Source organism: Carya illinoinensis, chromosome 6, assembly GCF_018687715.1.
Source record: "Carya illinoinensis cultivar Pawnee chromosome 6, C.illinoinensisPawnee_v1, whole genome shotgun sequence".
Taxonomy (NCBI): domain Eukaryota; kingdom Viridiplantae; phylum Streptophyta; class Magnoliopsida; order Fagales; family Juglandaceae; genus Carya; species Carya illinoinensis.
Window position 1 is genome coordinate 480,163 of NC_056757.1, and position 22,385 is coordinate 502,547.

Below are 22,385 nucleotides of genomic sequence, written 5' to 3' on the forward strand. Positions count from 1 at the left end.
ACCAATGTGAGGAATCATCTGAGCATTTTTGCTTGAATTACAATCTTTTGTTTGACGACCTAACTGTTGATTATGTTGTGTTTTCATATTTTCTTCTAGGACCGAAAATTGCTGCATCATAGCCTCCATCTAATGCTATATAGTCAACATCTCCTCTTCAACAACTTTGAACTAAGCTTCAAAATTTTTCATATGTGATTAGGTGGTAATGAGGGAGGATCTTGGGTTCTAGATACCACTTGTAATACTCTTGTATAAGAAATGGTGATGAACAAATGTAATTGAATAGGAAATTGATTGAAATGGAAAATATATTGAATAGTAATGATAAATGCTTAGTTCAAAGTTGGAACTAATTGACCCAAATAATGAAGTTCGTCTACTTGCATAAAAAATACCTACAAGAGGTTAGTTATTTGATTTAGCCATGTATTGCTAGTAATGAAGAATCCAAGTGTCGCAAATCCTGCCCAAAATCAAAACACATGTTTGTGTCGCTATTGTGAATTACTAGACTTTTATGGTTCGACTGGAAGGCCTATGCAGAAATAAAACGTACCAACAACTCCATTTATTTTGCTTTGGGTTGGTGATCACCCATATCTAAGTGTAACAAAATAGAGATATGCAATATGATGATGAGGACGACTACAAAGCTACTCTTAGCACTGGGGAAGATGGTGACACAAATTGTATTGTTTAGGAAAATGTTATGAAAGAGAGACCCAAAAAAATAAAAATGCTTTGAATAGCTCAAGTCTGAGACAATCTACATGTATACTTTATTAACCACACAAAATATCCTAATTCTTGTGAGTGTCAAAGTCATCTTATGAGTGTCAAACCAATAGCGGTGACTATAAGAGTCGAGGGTACTCCAAATTTGAGATGGCTCCAAAAGGATAAATTGTACCCAAGGTTTGGAGCTTGGCGAGCTTGTTCACACACTATTAAGTTGGCAGCTGATCCTAATAATGAGAGGTTCCCAGCTGTCGTGCTGACCCAAGCTAAAATAAGCCATGCCTTTTTCTCATCAGTTGTGGAAATTAAGGCTGCAGATGCTGCCACTTTTGCTCCAAGTAAGAGAACTGTATGGTAGAAGCATGAGTTATAAGCAATCCCCATAAATAGTTTAAAATGGCCTTTATAACGCTGATCAATAATGGATTGGATCAGGGATATATAGCCATGTAATCATAAATCAATGCTATAGAGATTCTTCCCCAAACGGAAGGAACTCATCATTAGTATGAATGTTTAGAACACGCACAACAAATAACATATAGTCTCAAGTTTAAAATGTATCACAGAACTCGTCAGTCAATTCAGTTGGATACAAAGTTTTTTAAATAATTATTTCGATTTTGTAGGTATTCCAAAGTGGCTTCAATAAAGTACAACAAGTAAAATTTATTTTCTTGTAGAAATTTGTGGATGACTTTTTAAGTTTTATTAATATGTGGATTTGAAATGATCAAGTATAAGTTGATATGTGCCTTCAAAAGACAATGTTTTTGTAGGAGTAAAATACGTGAGAGCTCAAATGAATCGTGTTTTGTTAAAATTCAAATCAAGCAATATATAGCAGTAATCTTCCAGAGTTAAAATCCCTTGATACTTTTTAAAAGCAACCTAGATACTTTTATGTGAAAGAGCTCTGAGCAAGTTCCCACTAGAGATGCAGTTTAAACCACGGAAAATGTAGACAATTAAGACCAAATTATTTATGAAAAATAACCTCACAATCAATGTGGTAAACATAACCCTTACTTCTTTTGTGATTATTTATTTTCGATATTATGTGCTTGTGGGTTCTGGATATGTGATGCAATTTACATTACTAGAAAATGCATGGAGGAGCTTAGGAGTGGCAACGAGGGTTTTGAAAAGGAGTAAATCACACATTGCAAGAGAAATTTTAGAGTTTCAAGCATGTCTTTGACTTAGAGGAATTCTTGGATTGTGGTCAATGCAACATCAACTTCAAAATCTTTAACAAGGTAATAGATATATAGATGCGTAGACTTATGAATTTAATAGACTAATTGGTATCTCAATATTTTGGTGGTAAGAGACAATAATTTCAGTACATTGAATCTTTTAACCATGTTAGTGTGTCTGAAACATATCAGGGAGCCTTTCATTTAGTATTATTATTGTTTTGAGATTTGAAAAAGTTAGATTAAAATTTTAAAAATTTAAATTGTTTATTATATTGATGTGAAAATTTGGGAAAGTTGTAATGATGAAATGAAAATTTTGAATTGAGATGAGAATTTTGAGTTGAGATATTTTCACCAAACTTGCCCAACTGCGAGATTCAAGAATGAGGTTTCCGAGGAAGCAATCAAGAAGTTCAACTTGTAGATAAAGGTGCATTTTAGTTGTTACAGATTTGCTTGGCTTCACAAAAGAATGAGGTAACAGTTTCTAAATGTTGCTAGGTTTTCTTTTATTTGTTTTCTTTTGGTTCAAAATATAAAAATAACCTTTGGTTTGATGTCATCTAAATGGATGCATGTAATCGTTTGTAGGGTAGACCTTAACAATATGATACAGATGCCATTCAGAGTGACAAGTGGAGCACTTACTATTTAACCTTTGAGAATGTTAAGGTTGCCTTTTTCACCTAGTGAAAATGTAAACCCACTATGGGAAACAGAAGGAATTTGATGACAACCAAGGTGTCTAGGAGGGAAGAAGAACTGACAGCAGAGAATGAACTTGTGGACGTGAATAATGTTTTGGGTGACTCTATTACATTTATTCAAGTAAATGATATGTTAAAGTACGAGGTGACAGTTTGAAGATGAGATGCTGCTGAATTTTAGGAAAACTGAATGTGTAGGTTTTGTTGGGATTGAAAATTTTCTGCCAAGCTTTCCTGAGAAAATTGTTGATTTTGGATTCAGAGATTGTCAGAAGAGCTCAATTTTGGGAGGTTGGTAACTGTTGGCTTCTATCAATTTGATGCAAGAAATTTCAATCTTGGTGAGTTTATGGGCGTAAGAGTGATGTTGATTAAAAAGAAGAGACTGATCCACCATTTAAAGGATTGAAGCAAAGACTTTCAAAATTTGAGGGTGACTTCTCCCTAACCTGAGGAGCTTAGGAGTGGTAAGTAGAAATTAGCACATTGCAAGAGAAAAAGGCCCCAGGCCCAAGCAGTGGTTCAAAACAACACATTCACGCTCTTTGGGCTATTTGATTGGGAGAATTTCCCCTTTAATAACTGGAGGTGGAATTGTGAGAAATTCCTTGCCGAGAGTGTGTGCAAACCCCAAAATTAGTTGGCACTTTTCCCAGACACCCTATGTTGTGATTGAGGGACAAACCTCCATGAGAGATCTAACCATTACTTCAGAAATAATTAAGAAGCTGCCAGGTTGTGTAAGAGTGGAAGTTAAAAAAAAAATTTCAGATTGAAAGGTCTACTTAGAAGAATGATGGTACACTCACAACTTGAGTAAGATTTGAACATGCATGTGAAAATCTCAAGTATGTAAAAGGGAGTATGGGAACAATCGAAAACACAAAGTATGTAAAGAAAAGGATAAATTCTTGTATCGGATCATGAGGTTTGGTTTAATTTCAAGTGGTTTCTAGGGTTCGTTTATCAAGATTAACAATGATGAAATGGACAACACAAAAATACAAGGAAGAAATCCAACAACATACCAATTGTTACGTTTGAAGCCAAATTTGACAAGATCAGTATAATAATGGCCAGGACTGCTATCCCACTAACCCGATCGATTTTTGCATAGGGCTCCACTAAATCCCATAGAGTACTTGGGATGCCAGTTTTGTTAAAGCCATCAACTATGATAAACATTCCGCAGAAGAAAATTAAAAGCAAATAGGAGACCTGGCAATGAACAAAAATAGACTTTAGATATAACTCTTGAACAAGCAGTTCACGTTCCATATCTACTACAAGGTATGCTCTAATATTTTCAAGTTCCACCGATAGTTGAAGGGAAAAATAATAAGAAGAAAGAGTATCATGTTAACAGATTATACCTTTTCAAGGCATGACCTAGCATCCTTGAAATCAAGAACCACGAGAGCAAGTGCAGCAGTAATTGCAGTCCATGACATATTCAGACCCATAAGGAAAGCAATCAACATCCCTATTGTGACAAGGTATACACATGACTTCCACAACATCCTTTTCCATCCCAAGAGAAAATCTTCATTTCCTTCTAAAATCTCCATAGAAAATGCGTCTGTTAGTCTCTCCACTAATGTAGCATTGTGTGAAGTAGTGCCCATGTTCCCGTTTATGTTGGGAGGGCTTTGCTCATTTATAGCTTCCATTGTAGAATTACATTCCGGAGAACTCAAGGATGTAAAATGTAACATAGTGGCTGGTGAAAAGCGATGAGAATTAAGGTCATCCTCTTCAACAAGTTTTATAGTCTCATCCTCTTCATCTTTTGGAATAGATAGCAACCTCCAGTACATGCATATAAGAATTACACCATTGGCAACAACTCCCAATAGCATCGCAGGGAGAATGCCCATTACAAAATTCCGGAAAGATATCTTACCTTGAACAGCTATGACCAAGTTTTGGGGGTTGCCAATTGGAGTTAATGAAGACCCAATATTCGCACTAGATGCCAGAGCAAGTAGGAAAGGATGAGGTGGGAGATTATGTTGCCTCGCAATTTTCAAAACAAACTCTGTCAAAACTATACAGGCGGTATCATTTGTGAAAAGCGCACTTGAAATGGCAGAAATCAGGCAGATTCGGAAAATTGAGTCCTTCGCTCCTTTACTCTTCCATGAGAGAAACTTTCCCAAGTACTTGAACATATCAGCCCTTTCGAGATAGACACTGACAAGCATTGTCCCAAAAAGGAGACCAAGTACTTGGCGATCAATTGCATCATATGCTTGATCTGGAGTTATGATTCGGAATATAACCATTAGCATGGCCCCCAGGAGGGACCCTGCAATCCTCCCAATTGGTAGAAAAGGAATTGAGGGGAAAACTGCCAAAACCCAGAAGATTGTGAAAGCAAGGGAGCCTAGAACCACGTTCACAGAAGTAGCCCAGGCCATCTTTTCAGCTTGGTAAGCCAAAAAACTCTACAGCTTCAAGGGCTCAATATGTTAATGAAATTCCACAGCTGACGGCACCTTACCATAAAACAACTGAAAATTAAATTTATGTGGAGAATATATCTTTTGACACTATAATACATCAAGCGCACTAACATTATAGAAAATTCAATGACGAGCTGTGACCAAAGAGCTAGATGGTCATGGGAGATAATTGATATTACTTCGGTCTTCTTTTCAATATAGGTTACATATGTACATATGTATAAAAACTAATCAAACAAATATGTACATAGCATCATGATAGAAAATCTATAAGCAGCACAAGTGAAATTCAAAAAAAAATTCAAGGTTCATAAAAGATGTACATTTGGTTATACACTCCAAGAATAGTGATAGATTTCAAAATTGAAGATGTACATATTGGTTATACCAATATGTGCACCCATCCAATGTGATTGGTCAGAAAGTCAAACTTTAATAAAAATAATACCAATTTAAATTTTGAATATGAATGCAGCAGTATTGGTGCTCAGATTCACTTGTATGTAGCACTACTCAAAACAAATATCATGAAAGTACTACAAATCAAAAATAAATAACATGAGCTCCCAAACTAGAAAGCCTTGGGCCCTTGAGCCCTTTTACTTTGTTTTTGGGTGCACCAATCATCAACATGATGAATCTAATTGATGTTGATCATTTCAGAGATGCCCTTCAAGGTAAAAGTACCACAACAACATAATCTTAGGGCTGTACACTGATGGGTTCGGCGTCGATTTCGGTGCCAAACTGAGACACCACCGACCTCTACCATGACTCTATTAAATTGGCCAAAACCGAGAGTTTGGGGAGAGAAAACTGATCATATCGGTCTTGATGTGCATCGGTGCAGTCGTTGATCTACTGTCGGCGTCTTCTGTGAAGGAGGAGGAACTGACGAAGAATGAAGAAGATTCGTGCTACCGTCTGCCACGGAAAAAGAAGGAGGTTGTAGAGAAGAAAAACTAAAGAAGATGACGCGGGGAAGAAGAAGAGGGGGCGGGGGGTTATTAACTCATTTTGAAACGGTGCTGTTTGGCTTTTAAATTTTTTTTAACATTCAGGCCCTAAACGACGTCGTTTCACTTATTTATTTACATATATTTCAAAAAAAATATAAATAGACCAGATCGGTCGATTCAGCAATTTTCCAGGGGTTCAAACTAGTTTCCCTTCAATTCCTCTCGCCCGCCGATCAGTTCTTTGCTGGTTCCAGCCGGTTCCATACTTCAGCTGTCGGTCTGATCGGTTCACGGTAGGTTTGGTCGGTTCCTGTACACCCTTACGTAATCTTGTGGTGCACGAAGAACTAAAACAGCATTGATCTATACGCTGCCACAATATTCACTAAGGCTTATCCCAGAACAATCAAATCTTAAGATTCTACAAGTACCTATTTTTTCTTTTCCCAGCCATTCTTTGTTCTTTACTTGGGTGCGGAATTTGGGCTTTTATTTTCCAAAGAACTTCCTTCAACTTTCGCCATCAATGGCAAAATAGACGGGCAACATGATCCTAAAGCATACAAGGTGTCCAATCCTCATTAATCTATTTTATATTTTATTCACTTAATTTACAAACGCAAGTGCCTCTTTTATCAATCATATCGATCACAAAAATATAATAAACATTCCCCAGCTACTCTGATGCTCGAGCATAGAAAAATAGACCCTTCATTTTCTCTCAGTCTCTTTCAAACTTACCCATTCAAAAAGAATCTATCCTTACCTTGCTATTCAAAACCTTCAAAACTGTTTATAAGAGCATGAGATTAGTTCTGCAATTATAGCCCTCATTCAAACAAGGCTCCTTGCTATTATTGCAGGTCATCTTCCAGCATACCCAAAAGACAAATCTCATTTGGTAATACAGCTTAGATAAGATGAAATGATATATTTTGTTAAAAATTAAATAAATTATTATTATAATATAATTTTTTAATATTAGTTTTGTTTTGAGATTTGAAAAAATTAAAATTTTTATTATATGTTATATAAGAATTTGAAAAAGCTGTAATGATGAGATGAGATGGGATATTTTGTTTTTATCTAACCAAATCAGCAACAAATTATAGAGAGAGGGCATAGAGAGATCCACCAGAGATCGAAATCGGCTAGAGAGCGTAACCTATGATGGATCGGAGTAGGAGAGAGTGGCGTAGTTGGAGAAGTACCTGAGACTTGAAAGTGGGCAGATCTGAATCTCCTAGAGAAGCAACAGAAGGGATGAACTGCGACCACAAACAATGACGACCCACGACGACCTTGAACTGTGATTACGAATGGCGACGATGTAATACTCTTGTATAAGAAATGGTGATGAATAGATGTAATGGAACAGAAAATTTATTGAAATGGAAAATATATTGAATAGTAACGATAATGCTCCAGGGGAGCTCTCTTCCACAGGATTCGAAAAACAATTCAATAAAGGACAATGATGTGATGGGAAATGTTTAGGCCACCGTTGGTGGGGGCCATTGCTATTATTGTATACTTGTATACTTTTCAAATTTTTTTTCTTTTGCAGACTAGAATATTCAACTTGAGAGATACGAAATTTATTTATTAAATTAATATATTTTAATGGTCACAAATTTCAAACATAAACAAATTTTTAATTTTATTACATTAATATATTTTAATAAAAAATATTATCATCTTGTAATATTATTATGAAATATATTATAAAAAATTATGTTTGAGAATAATGTAATTTTTAAATTACTAATATTATTAATAAATATATTTATAAATAAAACAAAATCATTAAAATACTATGCAATAATTGGTAGAACTCACATCTATCAACTGTCTAAACAATTAAAATCATCTCATCTTTAAATATAAAAAAAATTAGTTGTTTCACAATGATTTTACTAAAAAAGAGCACAAAGTCAAAAAAAGCTGCCATTCCCATATGATATCCACAGCCTGTGAAGCCCAATCTTGCTCGCCCAAATGAAGCCAGGTTGAACATAATCAACTTGCTAGAACGTTCGTCTAACTAATACGTACAATGAAACATTTTGTTTAACTAATACACTAAGCGTCGCATTTTGCATGTCCTTCTTCCGTTCTCACATAGTACTCCTTGCTATAATTTCCACGCCAATGAAAATTCTCCTCCACTTGATAAAGCCTGGACCACAAGAATGAGATAATGAATACATGAATGATTCTTTTTATCTTCAATCGCAAGGAACTTAGGTGGACAGGGATGTTTGGATGACAACTGTACTACATACATATATGTATGTGTGTAGTAGTTGAATATTTGGGATGGATAATTAAGAAGGAAGACGAGAGTCTGGTAGATATATGGCTATTAGTTTAATTATTTAAAGGAGCTTTTATTACGTCCTCTCTAGTCTATCCTTAACAACATTGTTAATCTATTTCATTTTTATTTTTTAATGTTAAAAAAATCATAAAGACATAAATAATATTATAATCCAATTTTAATAACTTTCAATTTTAAAAAATTAATATAATTTTTTATAATATATTTCATAATAATATTATAAGATGATAATATTTTTATTAAAATATATTAATTTAATAAAATTAAAAATTTGTTTACGTTCAAAATTTGTGACGATTAAAATATATTAATTTAATTAATAAATTTCGTATCTTTGATTGAATAGTGTAGTTTGCAAAAGAAAAAAATGTAGAAAGTATGAAACAATGGAAGCCTTTTTTTGACTTCTCTTTTGCGTAGGTGAAATCGTTATGAAACAACTCATCATTATCCTTTTTAATTATTTTTCGAATCCTGTGGAGGAGAGCTCCCGTGGAGCATTTATGGTTGCTATTCAATATATGTCCCATTTCAATCAATTTTCTGTTCCGTTTGTTGATCACCATTTCTTATGCAAGAGTATTACATCGTCGCCATCGTCTTTACAGTTTGTGGTCGCTGTGGATCTCCACAGTTCGTGGTTGCAGTTCATCCTTGTTGTTGCTTCTCCACAAGGTCCAGATATGCCCACTCTCAAGTCTCATGTACTTCTCCATCTACCCCACTCTCTCCTACTCCGATCCATCACAGGTTACTCTCTCTAGCCAATTTCGATCTCTGGTGGATCTCTCTATGCCCTCTCTCTGTTTTGTTTTTCGGGTTTGCTGGAAGATGACCTGGAATAATATATAGCAAAGAGCCTCGTTTGAATGAGGGCTATAATTGCAGAACTAATCTCATCCTCTTACAAACATTTGTAGAGGTTTTGAACAGCAAGGCAATGATATATTCTATTTGAATGGGTAAGTTTGAAAGAGAGTGAGAGAAAATGAAGGGTCTATTTCACTCTGCTCAGGCATCAGAATAGCTGGGGAATTTTTTTTTTTTTTTTTGGTCGATACAAGTGATAGGAGAGGCGCTTGTGTCTATAAATTTAGGCCTTGTTTACTTTCACAAAACTCGCATCTCATCTCATCTTACTCATTACAATTTTTTCAAATTTTCATATAAAATAAAATAAACAATTCAACTTTTTTAAATTCCAATACAAAAATAATATATTCTAATAATATTTTAATCAACTCATATCATCTCATCTCAAAAAATATAAAATAGGTTGATAAGGACTGGACGCCTCGTATGTTTTAGGATCACGCTCCCCATCTGTTCTGCAAATGATGGCAAAAGTGGAAAGAAGTTATTAGGAAAATATCATATCATCTCATATCATCTCATATATATGAGTTCTGCCAACTCATATCATCTTATCTCAAAAAATATAAAATAGGTTGATAAGGATTGGACGCCTCGTATGTTTTAGGATCACGCTCCCCATCTGTTCTGCCAATGATGGCAAAAGTGGAAAGAAGTTATTAGGAAAATAAAAGCCCAACTCTGCACCCATGTAAAGAGCAAGGAATGGCTAGGAAAAGAAAAAATGGATACTCGGGAGAATCTTAAGATGATTGTTCTAGGATAAGCCTTACTAAATATTATGGCAGCGTATAGATCAATGTTGTTTTAGTTCTTCGTGCAACATAAGATTGAAAGATGTGGTGGTACTTTCACTTTGAAGGGCATCTCTGAAATGGTCAACATCATTTGGATTCATCATGTTGATGATTGATGCACCCAACAACAAATTAAATGGGCTCAAGGCATTCCTGCAACTGCTTTCCTGTTTGAGAGCTCACATGACCCAAATGTACGATCGGGTCGGTTTAGCGACCCCAGTTGGCTCCGATCGGGTTGCAGGCCTAGAATGTCAGATCTTAGTTCCTCAATCTCAGGTTAGAAATTATCTCTTGGGATTTAGCTTAGAAATCCACCAAAATGGCTATCGAAATCGCACTTCACTACCTATAGATTTTGACTTGTGCGAGTCATACTGTCTCAAATCTCTTGTGAAATTAAAGAGCGGCTTCATATATATTGACTTCTTAGAGCACTAGTAGTGGGCTCAACAAAGTTAAATTATACTCAAAGAAAAGCTAAAATGTAAAATAAAGTGCTACAATAGGCTCAACAAATGACCAGTAAATTTGGCCATCAACTATATGGCTGGCCAAATTTATTGAGTGAAAGGGGATGGCCAAGTATTATTTTTGGACTAAAAAATTACTTCCCGCTACCTTATTCTGTCCCGCATAGCCGAAGAAAAACGTTATGCCTTTCCCCTTTCCTCTCCCTCACTTTGAGAAAAACCCACACATTGTCTCCCAATTGTAGCACCGAACGAGAAAAAACCATCGCACCGAACGACACTGGTCCATAGTCTCCCAGCTACAGCATCGTACGGCGACGCCACTCCTAGTGGGTTTAACGAGCACCGTAAGCCACGCCGAACTCCATTTTTCTCTGTCTATTTGTTTGTTTTTTCTGGGAATATAGGCTTTGCTGGATTCTTCTCCATTTTTCATCTCTGTTTGATTCTTCTATTTTTTTTTATGCAATTTTTTCTTGATGCATTTGTCTTCCCTGATTGATGTGATTTCTCTTCTTTGGATGTGAATTTCTGGATGTTCTTCTTTGTTTGATGCAATTCAGAAATTCAAAAATTCTTGATGCATTATTCTCAACTTTTGATTGAATTTCTAAATATGATTTTGGTGTATTGAATTTGATAAAATCAAAGATGAAGAACATCTTGTTGTGTTTCTTTGCTGTGGAGGTTTTGTACTGAAACCGAACAGAGAGGGAGATGGGGAGAGGATATTTCTAGTTGTTAATTCTTTTCTTTGCTACTTTTCATGTCAGAGAGGAAGAGACGTTGGGGAGAGAACTGTAGCTGATTGCATCCCAAGCCAATTACACCGTAAACACTCCTTTATAATTCACTGGACCACAAGTTTTTATTATATGAAGTACAAAGGCCATCGTCTCTTGTGTGTGGTCCATCCAAATTATCCCAGGCCATCGTTTTTGTTATATGAAGTTCATTTGACAAAATATGTTATTAGTCAATTTATTCAGATGATGTATTGAATAAAGACCTTCACTTGGTGATTCCTTTGACTCTTTTCATTTTATTCTTTGACTCTCTTGTTCAGTTTATTTTTTTCATTTTCTTAGTGATTCCTGTGGACCACATTCCAACTGTAAAAGACCTCCACTCTCTTGTGATGCATGATATCTAGTTCCTTGTCCCACATCTCTTGTTAGGAATGGATCCATCCATTCACCGTGATGCCTACTTCACAAATCTTCTAAATAACAATGACTTTTTGATGAGTGCCACAAATGAACAAGAACTCTCTCCACCCCTTGTTGAGGTTATTGAAGTTGAACTGAGTGGACGAAAAACACAATGAGGTAATAATTTTAGTACTGAGGAAGATTTGTTGCTTGTGGAGGGATGGCTTGAAACTTCCTTAGATGCAATACAAGGAAAAGATCAAAAGCACACGATGTTATGGAAAAGAATTCATAAATATTTTGAGGAAAACAAGAAATTTGACTATTTACGCAACTACACCTCTAATGAATCGGTGGTCGACGATTCAACAAGCTACAAATAAACTTTATGGTTACTTGGTCCAAGTAGAAGGAATGCATCCAAGTGGGTTTAACGAGCAAGACAAGGTATGTTTTGCACCTTTTAAGCTTATTTTTTCAACATGCTACTTATTTTCCACATTGTTAGCCTATTTTTTAACATGCTATTTTTTTTTAACATCTTACTTATTTAGAACCATGGTGCTTTATTTATGTAGATTGGCAAGACAAAGGTTATGTTCCTGGAGTTAGAGAATAAGTCTTTTAACTTTGATCATTATTGGCGGGTGTTAAGATTCCATCCAAAGTGGGTGGAACATATGGACATAGTGAAGCCGAAGAAGAAACCAAGTTCGAATGATTCGACACCAAATTCAATAAATCTAGGCAAAGATGAAGATTTTCATGTTGCATTTTCAAATTTGGAATGACCAATAGGTCGTAAAGCAGAAAAAGAGAAACAAAAGAGAAAAGAAATGACAAACTCTGACTCTTTTGTGGTACCAAATGAGATGGCGGAAATTAGAAAGAGTAAACTTGTGCTTATACAAGAAGCATGTGATCATGACAATATAATGTTGTGTCTTAGGCAAGAGGAAGTGAGTCTTAGGCAAGACAAAGTGCGTATTCAGAAGGAGAAGGTGCTACTTCAACAAGTGAAAGCACGGCTTGAAGAAAAGAAAGAAGATCAAAGAATTATGACGTTAAATACAAGTGTCATGCCTCCAATGCTACAACAATATTATCTTCAACAACAAATGGAAATACTTGCAAGTCGTGCTGGGAAAAACTAGCTGTAGTGCAATTTTATGGAGTAATGTTATATTTATGTTTGTTGGATTAATCACTTCAGATTGACCATTATGGAGTAATGTTATATTTATATTTGTTAGATTAATCACTTTAGATTGACCATTATGGAGTAATGTTATATTTATGTTTGTTAGATTAATCACTTTAGATTGACCATTATGGAGTAATTTAATACAACCATAAATTTAATACACCCATAAACTTAGTACAACCATAAACTTAATACAACCGTAAATTTAATACAACCATAAATTTAATACAACCATAAACTTAATGCAACTATGTCTTATGCGACACTATATCGTTGCCATAAGTGCTCGACGAGATCTGTTTGGAGTTGAGAATGGATTCTTCTATCCCTAAGAGCATGATGATGTTGAATGAACTCGTTAAATTTAGGTGTAGGGCCAGTTGACACTGGATCATGTGTAGTTTCTGGCAACTGTTCATATTCAAACTCTTCTTCTCCATTGTTAGCCTGTTCATCTTCAATGATCATATGATGTAAAATTATGCATGCCATCATTATTTCATTGAGTGTTTCAATGTGAAAAAATCGTGCAGGTCCACGAATTATAGCAAATCGTGCTTGAAGCACACCAAAAGCACACTCCACATCCTTCCTTGCGGACTCTTAGGCTGCAGTAAAATATTTTTTCTTGTTTCCTTGTGGAGCTAAGATAGTTTTAACAAATGTTACCCGTTGCGGATAAATGCCATCAACAAGATGGTACCTCATTGCATAGTTATGACCATTAATAGTGTAATTAACAGTTGGAATACGCCCTTGAGCAAGGTCAGAAAATATAAATGATTTATCAAGCACATTTATATCATTATGAGACCCCGATAATCCAAAAAAAGCATGCCAAATCCATAGATCGTAAGAAGCCACTACTTCTAAAATAATTATTGGTTCATGGATATGACTAGAATACATACCATGCCAAGCAGTTGGGCAATTTTTTCACTTCCAATGCATACAATCGATACTCCCTAACATACCTAGAAATCCACGTTTTTCACCAACTGCGAGTAATCTAACAATGTCATCATTGTTTGGTTTTCTTAAGTACTCTTTAGAAAAAATTGAAACAACTGCTTTGACAAACATCTTTAGGCTTCTTAATGCGGTAATCTCTCTAATTTTCAAATATTCATCTATAAAATCAGTCGTGACACCATATGCAAGCATCCTTAGAGCATTTGTTATTTTTTGAAGGGAAGAAAAACTAAGCCTTCCAGAATTATCTTGTCTTTAGACAAAATAAGATTCATGGGCTTCTACTGCAACTTGGATACGAAGAAATAGAGAACGACTCATCTGAAACCTCCTTCAACAATATTTGTGGGGATAGATTGGAGGATCAACAAAATAGTCGCGAAATAGATTTTGGTGGGCTCCCAATCGATCGTGCCTTATGAATCTACGTGCATTTTTAGAAGAACCACGTGAGCTTGATCCTTCTTCTTCCAAAGCAAGTTGCCTTGCTATCTTAAATTCTTCATCAGAATCTAAAACAATAGGTGTCATTTTGTGAAAAAACGAACGATCCATTGAGAGAAAATGAAAAGAAAAGGTTTCAAAGAGATACTTGAGTTGAAGTGAATGAAATTGTTGAGGAAATGTTATGTTTTATAGTGAAAGTATATAATCGTTGGAGAATTATAGTTGTTAAAAAATATAACCATTAAAAAATATAGCCCTTGGAAAAATATAGCCATTAAAAAAAATCCGTTGGAGAAATATAGCTGTCAAAAATATAGCCGTTGGAAAAAATAAGACTAAAAGAACATATCCAACTCATATGATATGATCATTGAAAAAAGTATACTGTTGAAAATATATAACCATCAATGTTAATACAACAATAATACAACCATAAATTTTAATACAACAATAATATAACCATCAACTTTAGTACAACAATAATACAACCATAACTTTTAATACAACCATAAACTTTAATACAACAATAATATAACAATAAACTTTAACACAACAATAATACAACCATAAATTTTAATACAACAATAATATTGTGACGCCCCTAGATTCCGCTTGGGATCGAACGGACATCTGAAGCGTCGGGACATGCAATACAAGGTTACCTGCCCCCATTCATGACATATAAGATACAATATTCCTATCATGCATCTAACATTATGCAATATTTGCAGCGAATAATTTTTTTTTTAGCAATACTATGCACCAAACTTATAATATCCCAAATAGTTAAATCGTAATCCAATCATACTTAACAAAATAAACATCCACAATTTCAGTACGAGTCTCAGAAGACTGTAATATTAAAAACATGGGAGACCAAACTCCATATTTACATTACCACAAATACACTATTGAGGAAGTTCGTCAAGTAACTCATGTAACTCGACTAATAACGCCAGGACACTGTTCAAAAACTAATTATGGAAGTTGTAAGCTTCACGTCGTGTCTGCGGCGTCTAGTCAGCCTCCTCCAGTCTACCAGTGTCTACTCTCTGCTCTGATCCTGACACATTTGGGAGGAATGGTAGTTGGGACTACCAAGTGATATTTGATTACAAATCTCAGTAAGTTAACAGGAAACTCCCACACAGGTTAATGATGCATGCATGACAGTAAAAGCATGAATGCATAATTAAAGTCATAAGTAAGCATAACATAACTTGATATATAGCATGGCATAACTGACATAACTTGAACTAAAACATGAACCGAACTTGACTTGACATGACATGAACTTGTACTTAAAACATAACATGGACTAGCAACATAAAAAGCACGTAAACTTGAAACATAACATGGACTTGAAACATAGCATGAACATGAACATGACATAAATGTGAACTTGAGATATAATGTAAACATGAACATAACATAACATGAACATGAACTTGAACTTGAACATAACATGTACGTGAATATAACATAACATGAACGTGAACTTGAACATAACATAAACGTGAACATAGCATGATATGAACATGAACATAACATAACATGAACGTGGGCTTGAACATAACATAAACGTGAACATAACATGATATGAACATGAACTTGAAACTTAACGTGAACGTGAACATAACATAACATATCATGAACTTGATCTGAAACTTGACTTAACGTGGACTTGATCTGAAACTTATTCTTATCTCATGGGGTTACCATGATTGCTTATTCTTAACTTCTTGACGTAAACTTGAAATCTTGTTCAACATACTTAATTAATAACGTGACCATATGGGTGCTACAAGGGTCCCCTTGACCCATATGTCCCTGCCGATTATAGTATCACAACACAGGTATCTACACCGGCTGTGAGTGCGTTAATATGTACTCCACAATTGTTGTGGGCCCACGTATTCTACGTGTCACAATTGCTGTGTCTCACATAGTGTATGCTCCATAGTTGTTGTGGCCCCATGAATTGTTTATGCCACACTTGCTTTGAACATATGTAAAATAAAATATGGCTCCATCGGCGTTAGTGTCTGGCACGCTCCGGTGACCAGCTAGTTAGGCCCCATTCACAATCTATTGACTGTATTTCGTCAACCCAGGGAATTTCACACCTATTTAGACACTCCATCATGAAAAAAGGAGTTCCACTAGGATATTATCTCATCCTAGCACTTAGAGTCATGATTGACATAAATAACTTAACATAAACATGATCTGAAGCTTGACTTAACATAAACTTGATCTGACTTCTTTACTTAACATGACATACTTGCAATGATGAATATTACATGATATGACATACATGTAACATGTGGCATACTTAATATGACATACTTTTAACATATAGCAATATGTGACATAATAGATTGTGCAACAGATAAATATCCGTGAAAGAAAAAAGGAGTCTTCAAGAACTAAATTGAAACAGATGCAACGAAACTCCCACCTTACGAGTATCCAAGAGCCAAAACCAACCCTAAATCCCTTGAACTTCGACAGGGGGTGGGAGCTTCGGCTCCCACCCTCTTCCATTCTCTTCCCTCCCCCTCCCTTTCTCATTTCATTTTCTACTTTTTGTGTGTTGTTTTTTTCATTTTTCTATTTATAGTTGTGTTTTCAGGCAAATAAGGGTGGAGTGCCAACGGGGTCTTTCTAAATGCCAAATGCCAACATGAGCCTCAACAGGATGTTGGCCAGCCGCCGATCTTCAAGTCCACCAAACGCGACTCCAAACAGAGTGGAGCGTTGCCCTCACATGTGGGACGTAGTCTCGGATCGCACCAAAGCGTGGCCGCAACGCGCCTCCGAGGAGCCATTGGCCGATTCAAATCTTGGAAATCATAGATCGACCGTCGGCGCACCTCCAAGAGTGCTTTTGCTACACTTGCACCACAGCCTCTGTTTGTTTTCCATCCCTCTGTTTTGGTATTTGTTCTTTTTTTGTGTTTTAACCGAGCAGGGTGAGGAGTGTTTTGATCGGTCACAATCTGGGGCTAGTGCTAGTCGAGAGTGGCGAACGAAGTTACGGCCAGTGGACGTACGGTCGACCTCTACAGTGGAGGTTTTGTGGTCCATATACGAACTGGGTACTCGTGCCGTTCCTTGGCTCGTGATGCTGATGTCTGCGGAGGGTGTGCCGTCGAGGCTCTTCCCAATGCTTGTGTTTATGTTTTGGTTGTTTTGTTATTGTTGTAGTGTAGTATTATGTGGTTTTATTAGTAATATTGTAGTATTAGGCTGTTGGACTTAGTGTCCAACAACCTATTAGAAATTTAATTACCAACAATTAGAAATGTGTAAAAGAGATAACTTAGAGTAAAATTACCATTTTACCCTCTATATGTGAAAAAATGACCATTTTACCCCTAACTTAAGATTTCACATCCTAACTCTAAAAATTTTCAAAATTTATATTCTTCATGTAAATTTCGTCCTAAACTCAAATATCAACTTAAAAAAATTTAAAAAAAATCACAACTATGAAAAACACACTATGGCCGAAACATCCATAGGCTATTTCTCTTGATTTTATTGCAATTCCTTCAAACTTCAAAACTCATGCTTAAACCAAAACTTTGCAACAGACATCTTCCTATCCTAAGTTTAAAAGCATAATTAAAACATCCATTTATAAAAGGCTAATAATCAACACCAAATTTTTTGTAAAAAGATCCAAACACTAGAATCACAAGCTTTGAAAAACATCTCTAAGAATTCCAAAAAAATCAAATCTTACTTCTAACATATTCATAACATCATCCTAAGATCAACCATATTTTAAATCATCAAACTAAAGTCACCAAAATTACAAAATAACACTTAGAGTTTTTGGTTTTACACTTAGTCCAAAAACAAAAACTTTTTCCTCAACTAGCTTTGATAAATCTCTTGATCAATGGCTTAAGAATGTGAGATCTTCAAAATAAAGCATCACATGGTTTAAAACTGTGTCCTAAAGAATATCCAACCATCAAACTTAAAATCACTTGGCTAAAAATCAATAAAACATAAATCTAACCCAAACACATCAAATCTTAGGCCTAACCGGAATCCTCTTGCATAGAAAAATCATATCTTTGAAACTAATACTAAATATCTTCAAAATAACATTCTAACATGAAAATAAAAGACTTGGGATCATCATATAAAAATATCAAAGCCTTAAGAGTAAGATCAAACCACGAAATATTCAAACTTTCTCCAAACAAAAACTGTTTTTCCACTTCCAGTTTCAAGTTTCTAGATCTAAGAAAATCTATCATCAAAAGCTTTATTCATGCAAGAAAACCTCAAATTAAACTCATAAAAATATGCTAAAAACACTCCATAAAATGTTCGGACCAAGATATGTCCATTAGCTTGGTCAAAAACTCCAAAACATAGCATACTCTCCAGTTTCACGCCCAGAATGACCGTTACATGGTTAAAAATACGTTTTACCAACCAAATGACCACGTAATGATACGAATAATATATCTACAGAAACTAGACTCAAATAAGAAAAACTTTTATGAAGGAGTAGTCATGTGAAAATACTTAAACGGGTCTAGAATCGCCACGTAAAAAGACCCAGAAATCTGCCTAAGAGAGCTCTTTTCGGTTTCTCTCTAAGAACGGGGTGAACAAGTGATTAAAGGGAAAGAATTGTGTCTTGCATGACTCTATACTTCTGAAAGGGGAAGATATGGACTTGAATGACCATTGATTGGAGGTAGCTATGTGACATAAAGTGGAGAATAGAGAGGAGAAAGGATTGCCTGCAGAAGCTGTGAGGTATGGAGGTTGATGGGGTGGGTTTCTCCATCTCATCAAGGCACTATTGGGTGCAGCCAAGGGCAGTGAATGGTCTACCATGTGAGGGAGAAAACTTCTTCAAGAAGCTTTGCCAAGGTGGCCAAATTCGTTGGCCTTGGTGGGCCTCAACCAAGTGGGATTCAATTTGGGGTTTAAAAGGGGTTTGGTTAGGGTTTGAGATGCTATGAAGTCCAAATCTAATTTTTCTTGGCCCAATCAAATTCCAAGGTTTAAAAGGTTAGATAATGATATCATAACAAGGATTTGAGAAGTTAATAGCATGTGGAAGTGATTTAATCAAGTGATTAAACACAATGCTAAAAATCGGATCAAAAAGAGTTTGAAGGCCAATTTAGGGTTTGGGGAAACCGTTTAGGGTTTGGGGAAACCGTTTAGGGTTTCAGTTTCAACCAAGCTTTTGGGGTTTCAATTGGATTCCAACCATTTAGGGTTTCACTAGGGTTGAAATCCTCTTTGATCTGTCTCAATTTGGTTGATCAGATGATAAAGGTTTTGCTTAGGTGGCATGATCTTACACCTTGATTTCCTTTACAAATCCATCTAATGGTTCCTCTTTATGCCAAGTGTCTAATTCTATTCACTATGTGTGGCTAAGATCTTGCCAAGTGTCTAAATAAAACTTCTCTAACCTAATTTGAACATTCCATACTGTGATTTTGAAAACACTGCACTTAGTACGCTTATCGAGGTTACTATTGACTCCAAAAAATACGTAATAAACTTAGTACTGAAAAATCCTAAATATTCATATTAACCTACCATGAAAATCGTTTACCAAAACTCAACCCCGAAGTGCCCCTAAAAAAGATTTCATACTTTCGAACAGGCATTTTGTCCGAAATTATGAAAATGAGTTATTGCATCATAAAATTCTAAATAATCAACTGAGTCTAGTGGTGCAAACCATAATATATTCTGAAACTTCTAACTACTTCAAACAAATAAAATCGCATTTCTGGCACCATAGTGAGTAATAATACTGACTATGTTAACAGACTAAAACTTTTGCGATTAGCCGATTCGTGAAAACTTACAGAGTTTTCACGAGGTTCCTAATGTCTATAGAAATTCCACCATTGAATTTCTAGCGGGCTGTTACATCCTCCCCTCCTAAAAAAAGTTTTTGTCGTCGAAATTGACACAAGTACAAACATAAAGCACGCTTAATAGAAGTCGTTGCTTACCAACCTATTGTCCATCATTGGACGCCTCGTCACTAGTGAGATCTGGTGGTTTTGCATCGATATCCATCTGTATGTCTTGTTGCAGTAAGTAGTAGAACACATCGTCCTCTGAATCGTGCACCTTATTTCCGTAGTAACCTAGGTCGGGAAGCTGTACAACTTCTTCATCATCGCTCTCGGGTTACTAACCTTCAACTAGTGAGCATCCATGATGAGTTGATGACATAGATTATCCTGATGTTGTGGGCTCAGTGTTGGCAACTACGGCGCGCTTTTTTGCTGCTTTGCTGGATTCAGCTCCATCCCATGCTGTCCTCGCTTTGAAGCTATCCCGGTCTAACCATGTAGTCGAGTGAAGCAACGGGTAACGTGCTTCATGAGGTAACTCCTTCCTCTCGTAGTCCACACTAAACTTATCTATAACGATCACAAAGGTTATTGCCTAAACTTAACAAGTTCTAGACTAACCTTCTAAGATACTAAATCCTTGCTTAAGTGAAATCACTTATTTTCTTAATGTTCAAATCATCAATTTGTACTAGAATCCTTTCACAAAGTAGGTCAAGTCGTACCAGCATACTCTCTAAATCTAAAACTTCAAGTATTCATGCAATTCAATTTGGAAGAATTTAATCCATATACAACTGAATTTACTTTCTCTATTTCCTCAGGGAAACCTGTCTACCAAGGACTAGCTTACTCTTTTATAATTAAAACGAATCATTCCTCCTCCTAGGTGACACATTGATAAACAATCAGCTATTAACCTAAACTCAAGGCTTTCCTCTCTGATGATTGGCATAGCTCGTCTATCCATTATGAGTTGCCTCTTATTTTGACTCTAAATAGAAGGATATATTCCTAGTGTTCATGTAAATTCTCAAGACTAATATTTTACTCCCCATATATTGGTCTCCAATGTAAGGGCAATCTATGTCTCCACAAACACAATACTTCACAAAAAAAAAAAAAAAAAAAGCCATTTAATGGCAGCTGGATAAAGCTACCATCATAAATGAATCCTCCTAAGGCCAATGGTGGTTCCAAATACTTTACTCTTCCGAAAACAAATACCATTGGGTCCTCAAAATCAAAACAACTCCAAATACATAATACAATTCCTCAACCTATAATCCCCTTCCTCATACTACTGAAAGGCATACTATATCTACACTGGTATGAACAATAATACTCCTAATGAAAATTGTTACTCTTATCAATTGGATAACAATTTGGCTTCCGAACTAAACTCTCATGCAAAACCACAATCACCAACAACAAGAACTGACTTAACTCCAGCAGCGTATGAGTTACAAACCTCAATAACTTGTCATTACCCAAAATAACAGTAATGCTCTAATACCATCAATTGCAATCCAATCAAACTTAACTAAGCTTAAAAATATAGAGGTCCTAGTAAAATGCTAGTGATGACGCCAGCTTCTTCAATTCCTAGGGAGTCAACATCTTTGTCTCCCTGAGTGATAGCTTACGATGTAATGGGTAAGTGCACTTGCTACTGTTTCTGATGTCTAAGGATGCCAGTCAATAGGCGTACAACTTCAACTAATCCTCCATCCATCGGGAGATTCTGATTTTCCTGATTGATGTCTCTCTCAAGGTTCCAAGGCATCCTACCACGAGTCATGTGTCACTTCTCGAAACACACAAGTCCACTTATAAAAACCACGTACTATCTCTTATACTTCAAGAAATTTAAGCCTAATGAAGACTAAAATTTGAAGCCTAGTATTTGGTGCATTTCCTAAGGACATGTGGATTTACAACCCAGAGACATATTGCTCTAATACCACCCTGTGACGCCCCTAAATTTCACTTGGGATCGAATGGACATCTAAAACATCGGGACATGCAACATAAGGTTACCTGCCCCCGTTCATGACATATAAGATCCAATATTCCTATCATGCATCTAGCATTATGCAATATTCACAACGGATAATTTTCTTTTTGAGCAATACTATGCACCAAACTTATAATATCCCAAATAGTTAAATCGCAATCCAAGCATACTTAAC

The 22,385-nt window shown here is 35.8% G+C and overlaps 1 protein-coding gene and 1 long non-coding RNA gene across 5 annotated transcripts; one reads left to right on the forward strand and one right to left on the reverse strand.

Annotated features, from left to right (window-relative positions):
• Positions 1-662: 662 nt before the first annotated feature.
• LOC122314245 (silicon efflux transporter LSI2-like) lies at positions 663-7,528 on the reverse strand. Of its 4 annotated transcripts, none has more exons than XM_043129719.1 (4): positions 7,286-7,524; positions 4,024-5,163; positions 3,679-3,868; positions 663-1,088 (listed from the first exon to the last, which is right to left on the reverse strand). In XM_043129719.1, the coding sequence occupies exons 2-4, from the start codon at positions 5,068-5,070 to the stop codon at positions 826-828; spliced, it is 1,500 nt and encodes a 499-aa protein (XP_042985653.1). In that variant the 5' UTR covers positions 5,071-5,163; positions 7,286-7,524; the 3' UTR covers positions 663-825. The 4 variants fall into 4 exon arrangements, with proteins under 4 accessions (XP_042985653.1, XP_042985652.1, XP_042985654.1 ...); XM_043129718.1 differs by having other exon boundaries at positions 4,024-5,148; positions 7,286-7,523; XM_043129720.1 differs by lacking the exon at positions 7,286-7,524 and adding an exon at positions 6,841-6,864 and having other exon boundaries at positions 4,024-5,148.
• A 1,345-nt stretch (positions 7,529-8,873) lies between these two features.
• On the forward strand, positions 8,874-12,922 carry LOC122313087. Its single transcript, XR_006243280.1, has 3 exons — positions 8,874-9,165; positions 11,332-12,156; positions 12,288-12,922. It is a non-coding gene; the product is annotated as an uncharacterized LOC122313087 (long non-coding RNA).
• The last annotated feature ends 9,463 nt before the right edge of the window (positions 12,923-22,385 follow it).

Excerpts from the sequence above, each read along its gene's own strand:
- LOC122314245 (XM_043129719.1), bottom strand. The coding sequence starts at position 5,070 with ATGGCCTGGGCTACTTCTGTGAACGTGGTTCTAGGCTCCCTTGCTTTC. Across the intron at positions 3,869-4,023 it reads CTAGGTCATGCCTTGAAAAG|GTCTCCTATTTGCTTTTAAT; the intron begins GTATAATCTGTT and ends GTTCATTGCCAG. Across the intron at positions 1,089-3,678 it reads GGCTTCAAACGTAACAATTG|TTCTCTTACTTGGAGCAAAA; the intron begins GTATGTTGTTGG and ends TCTACCATACAG.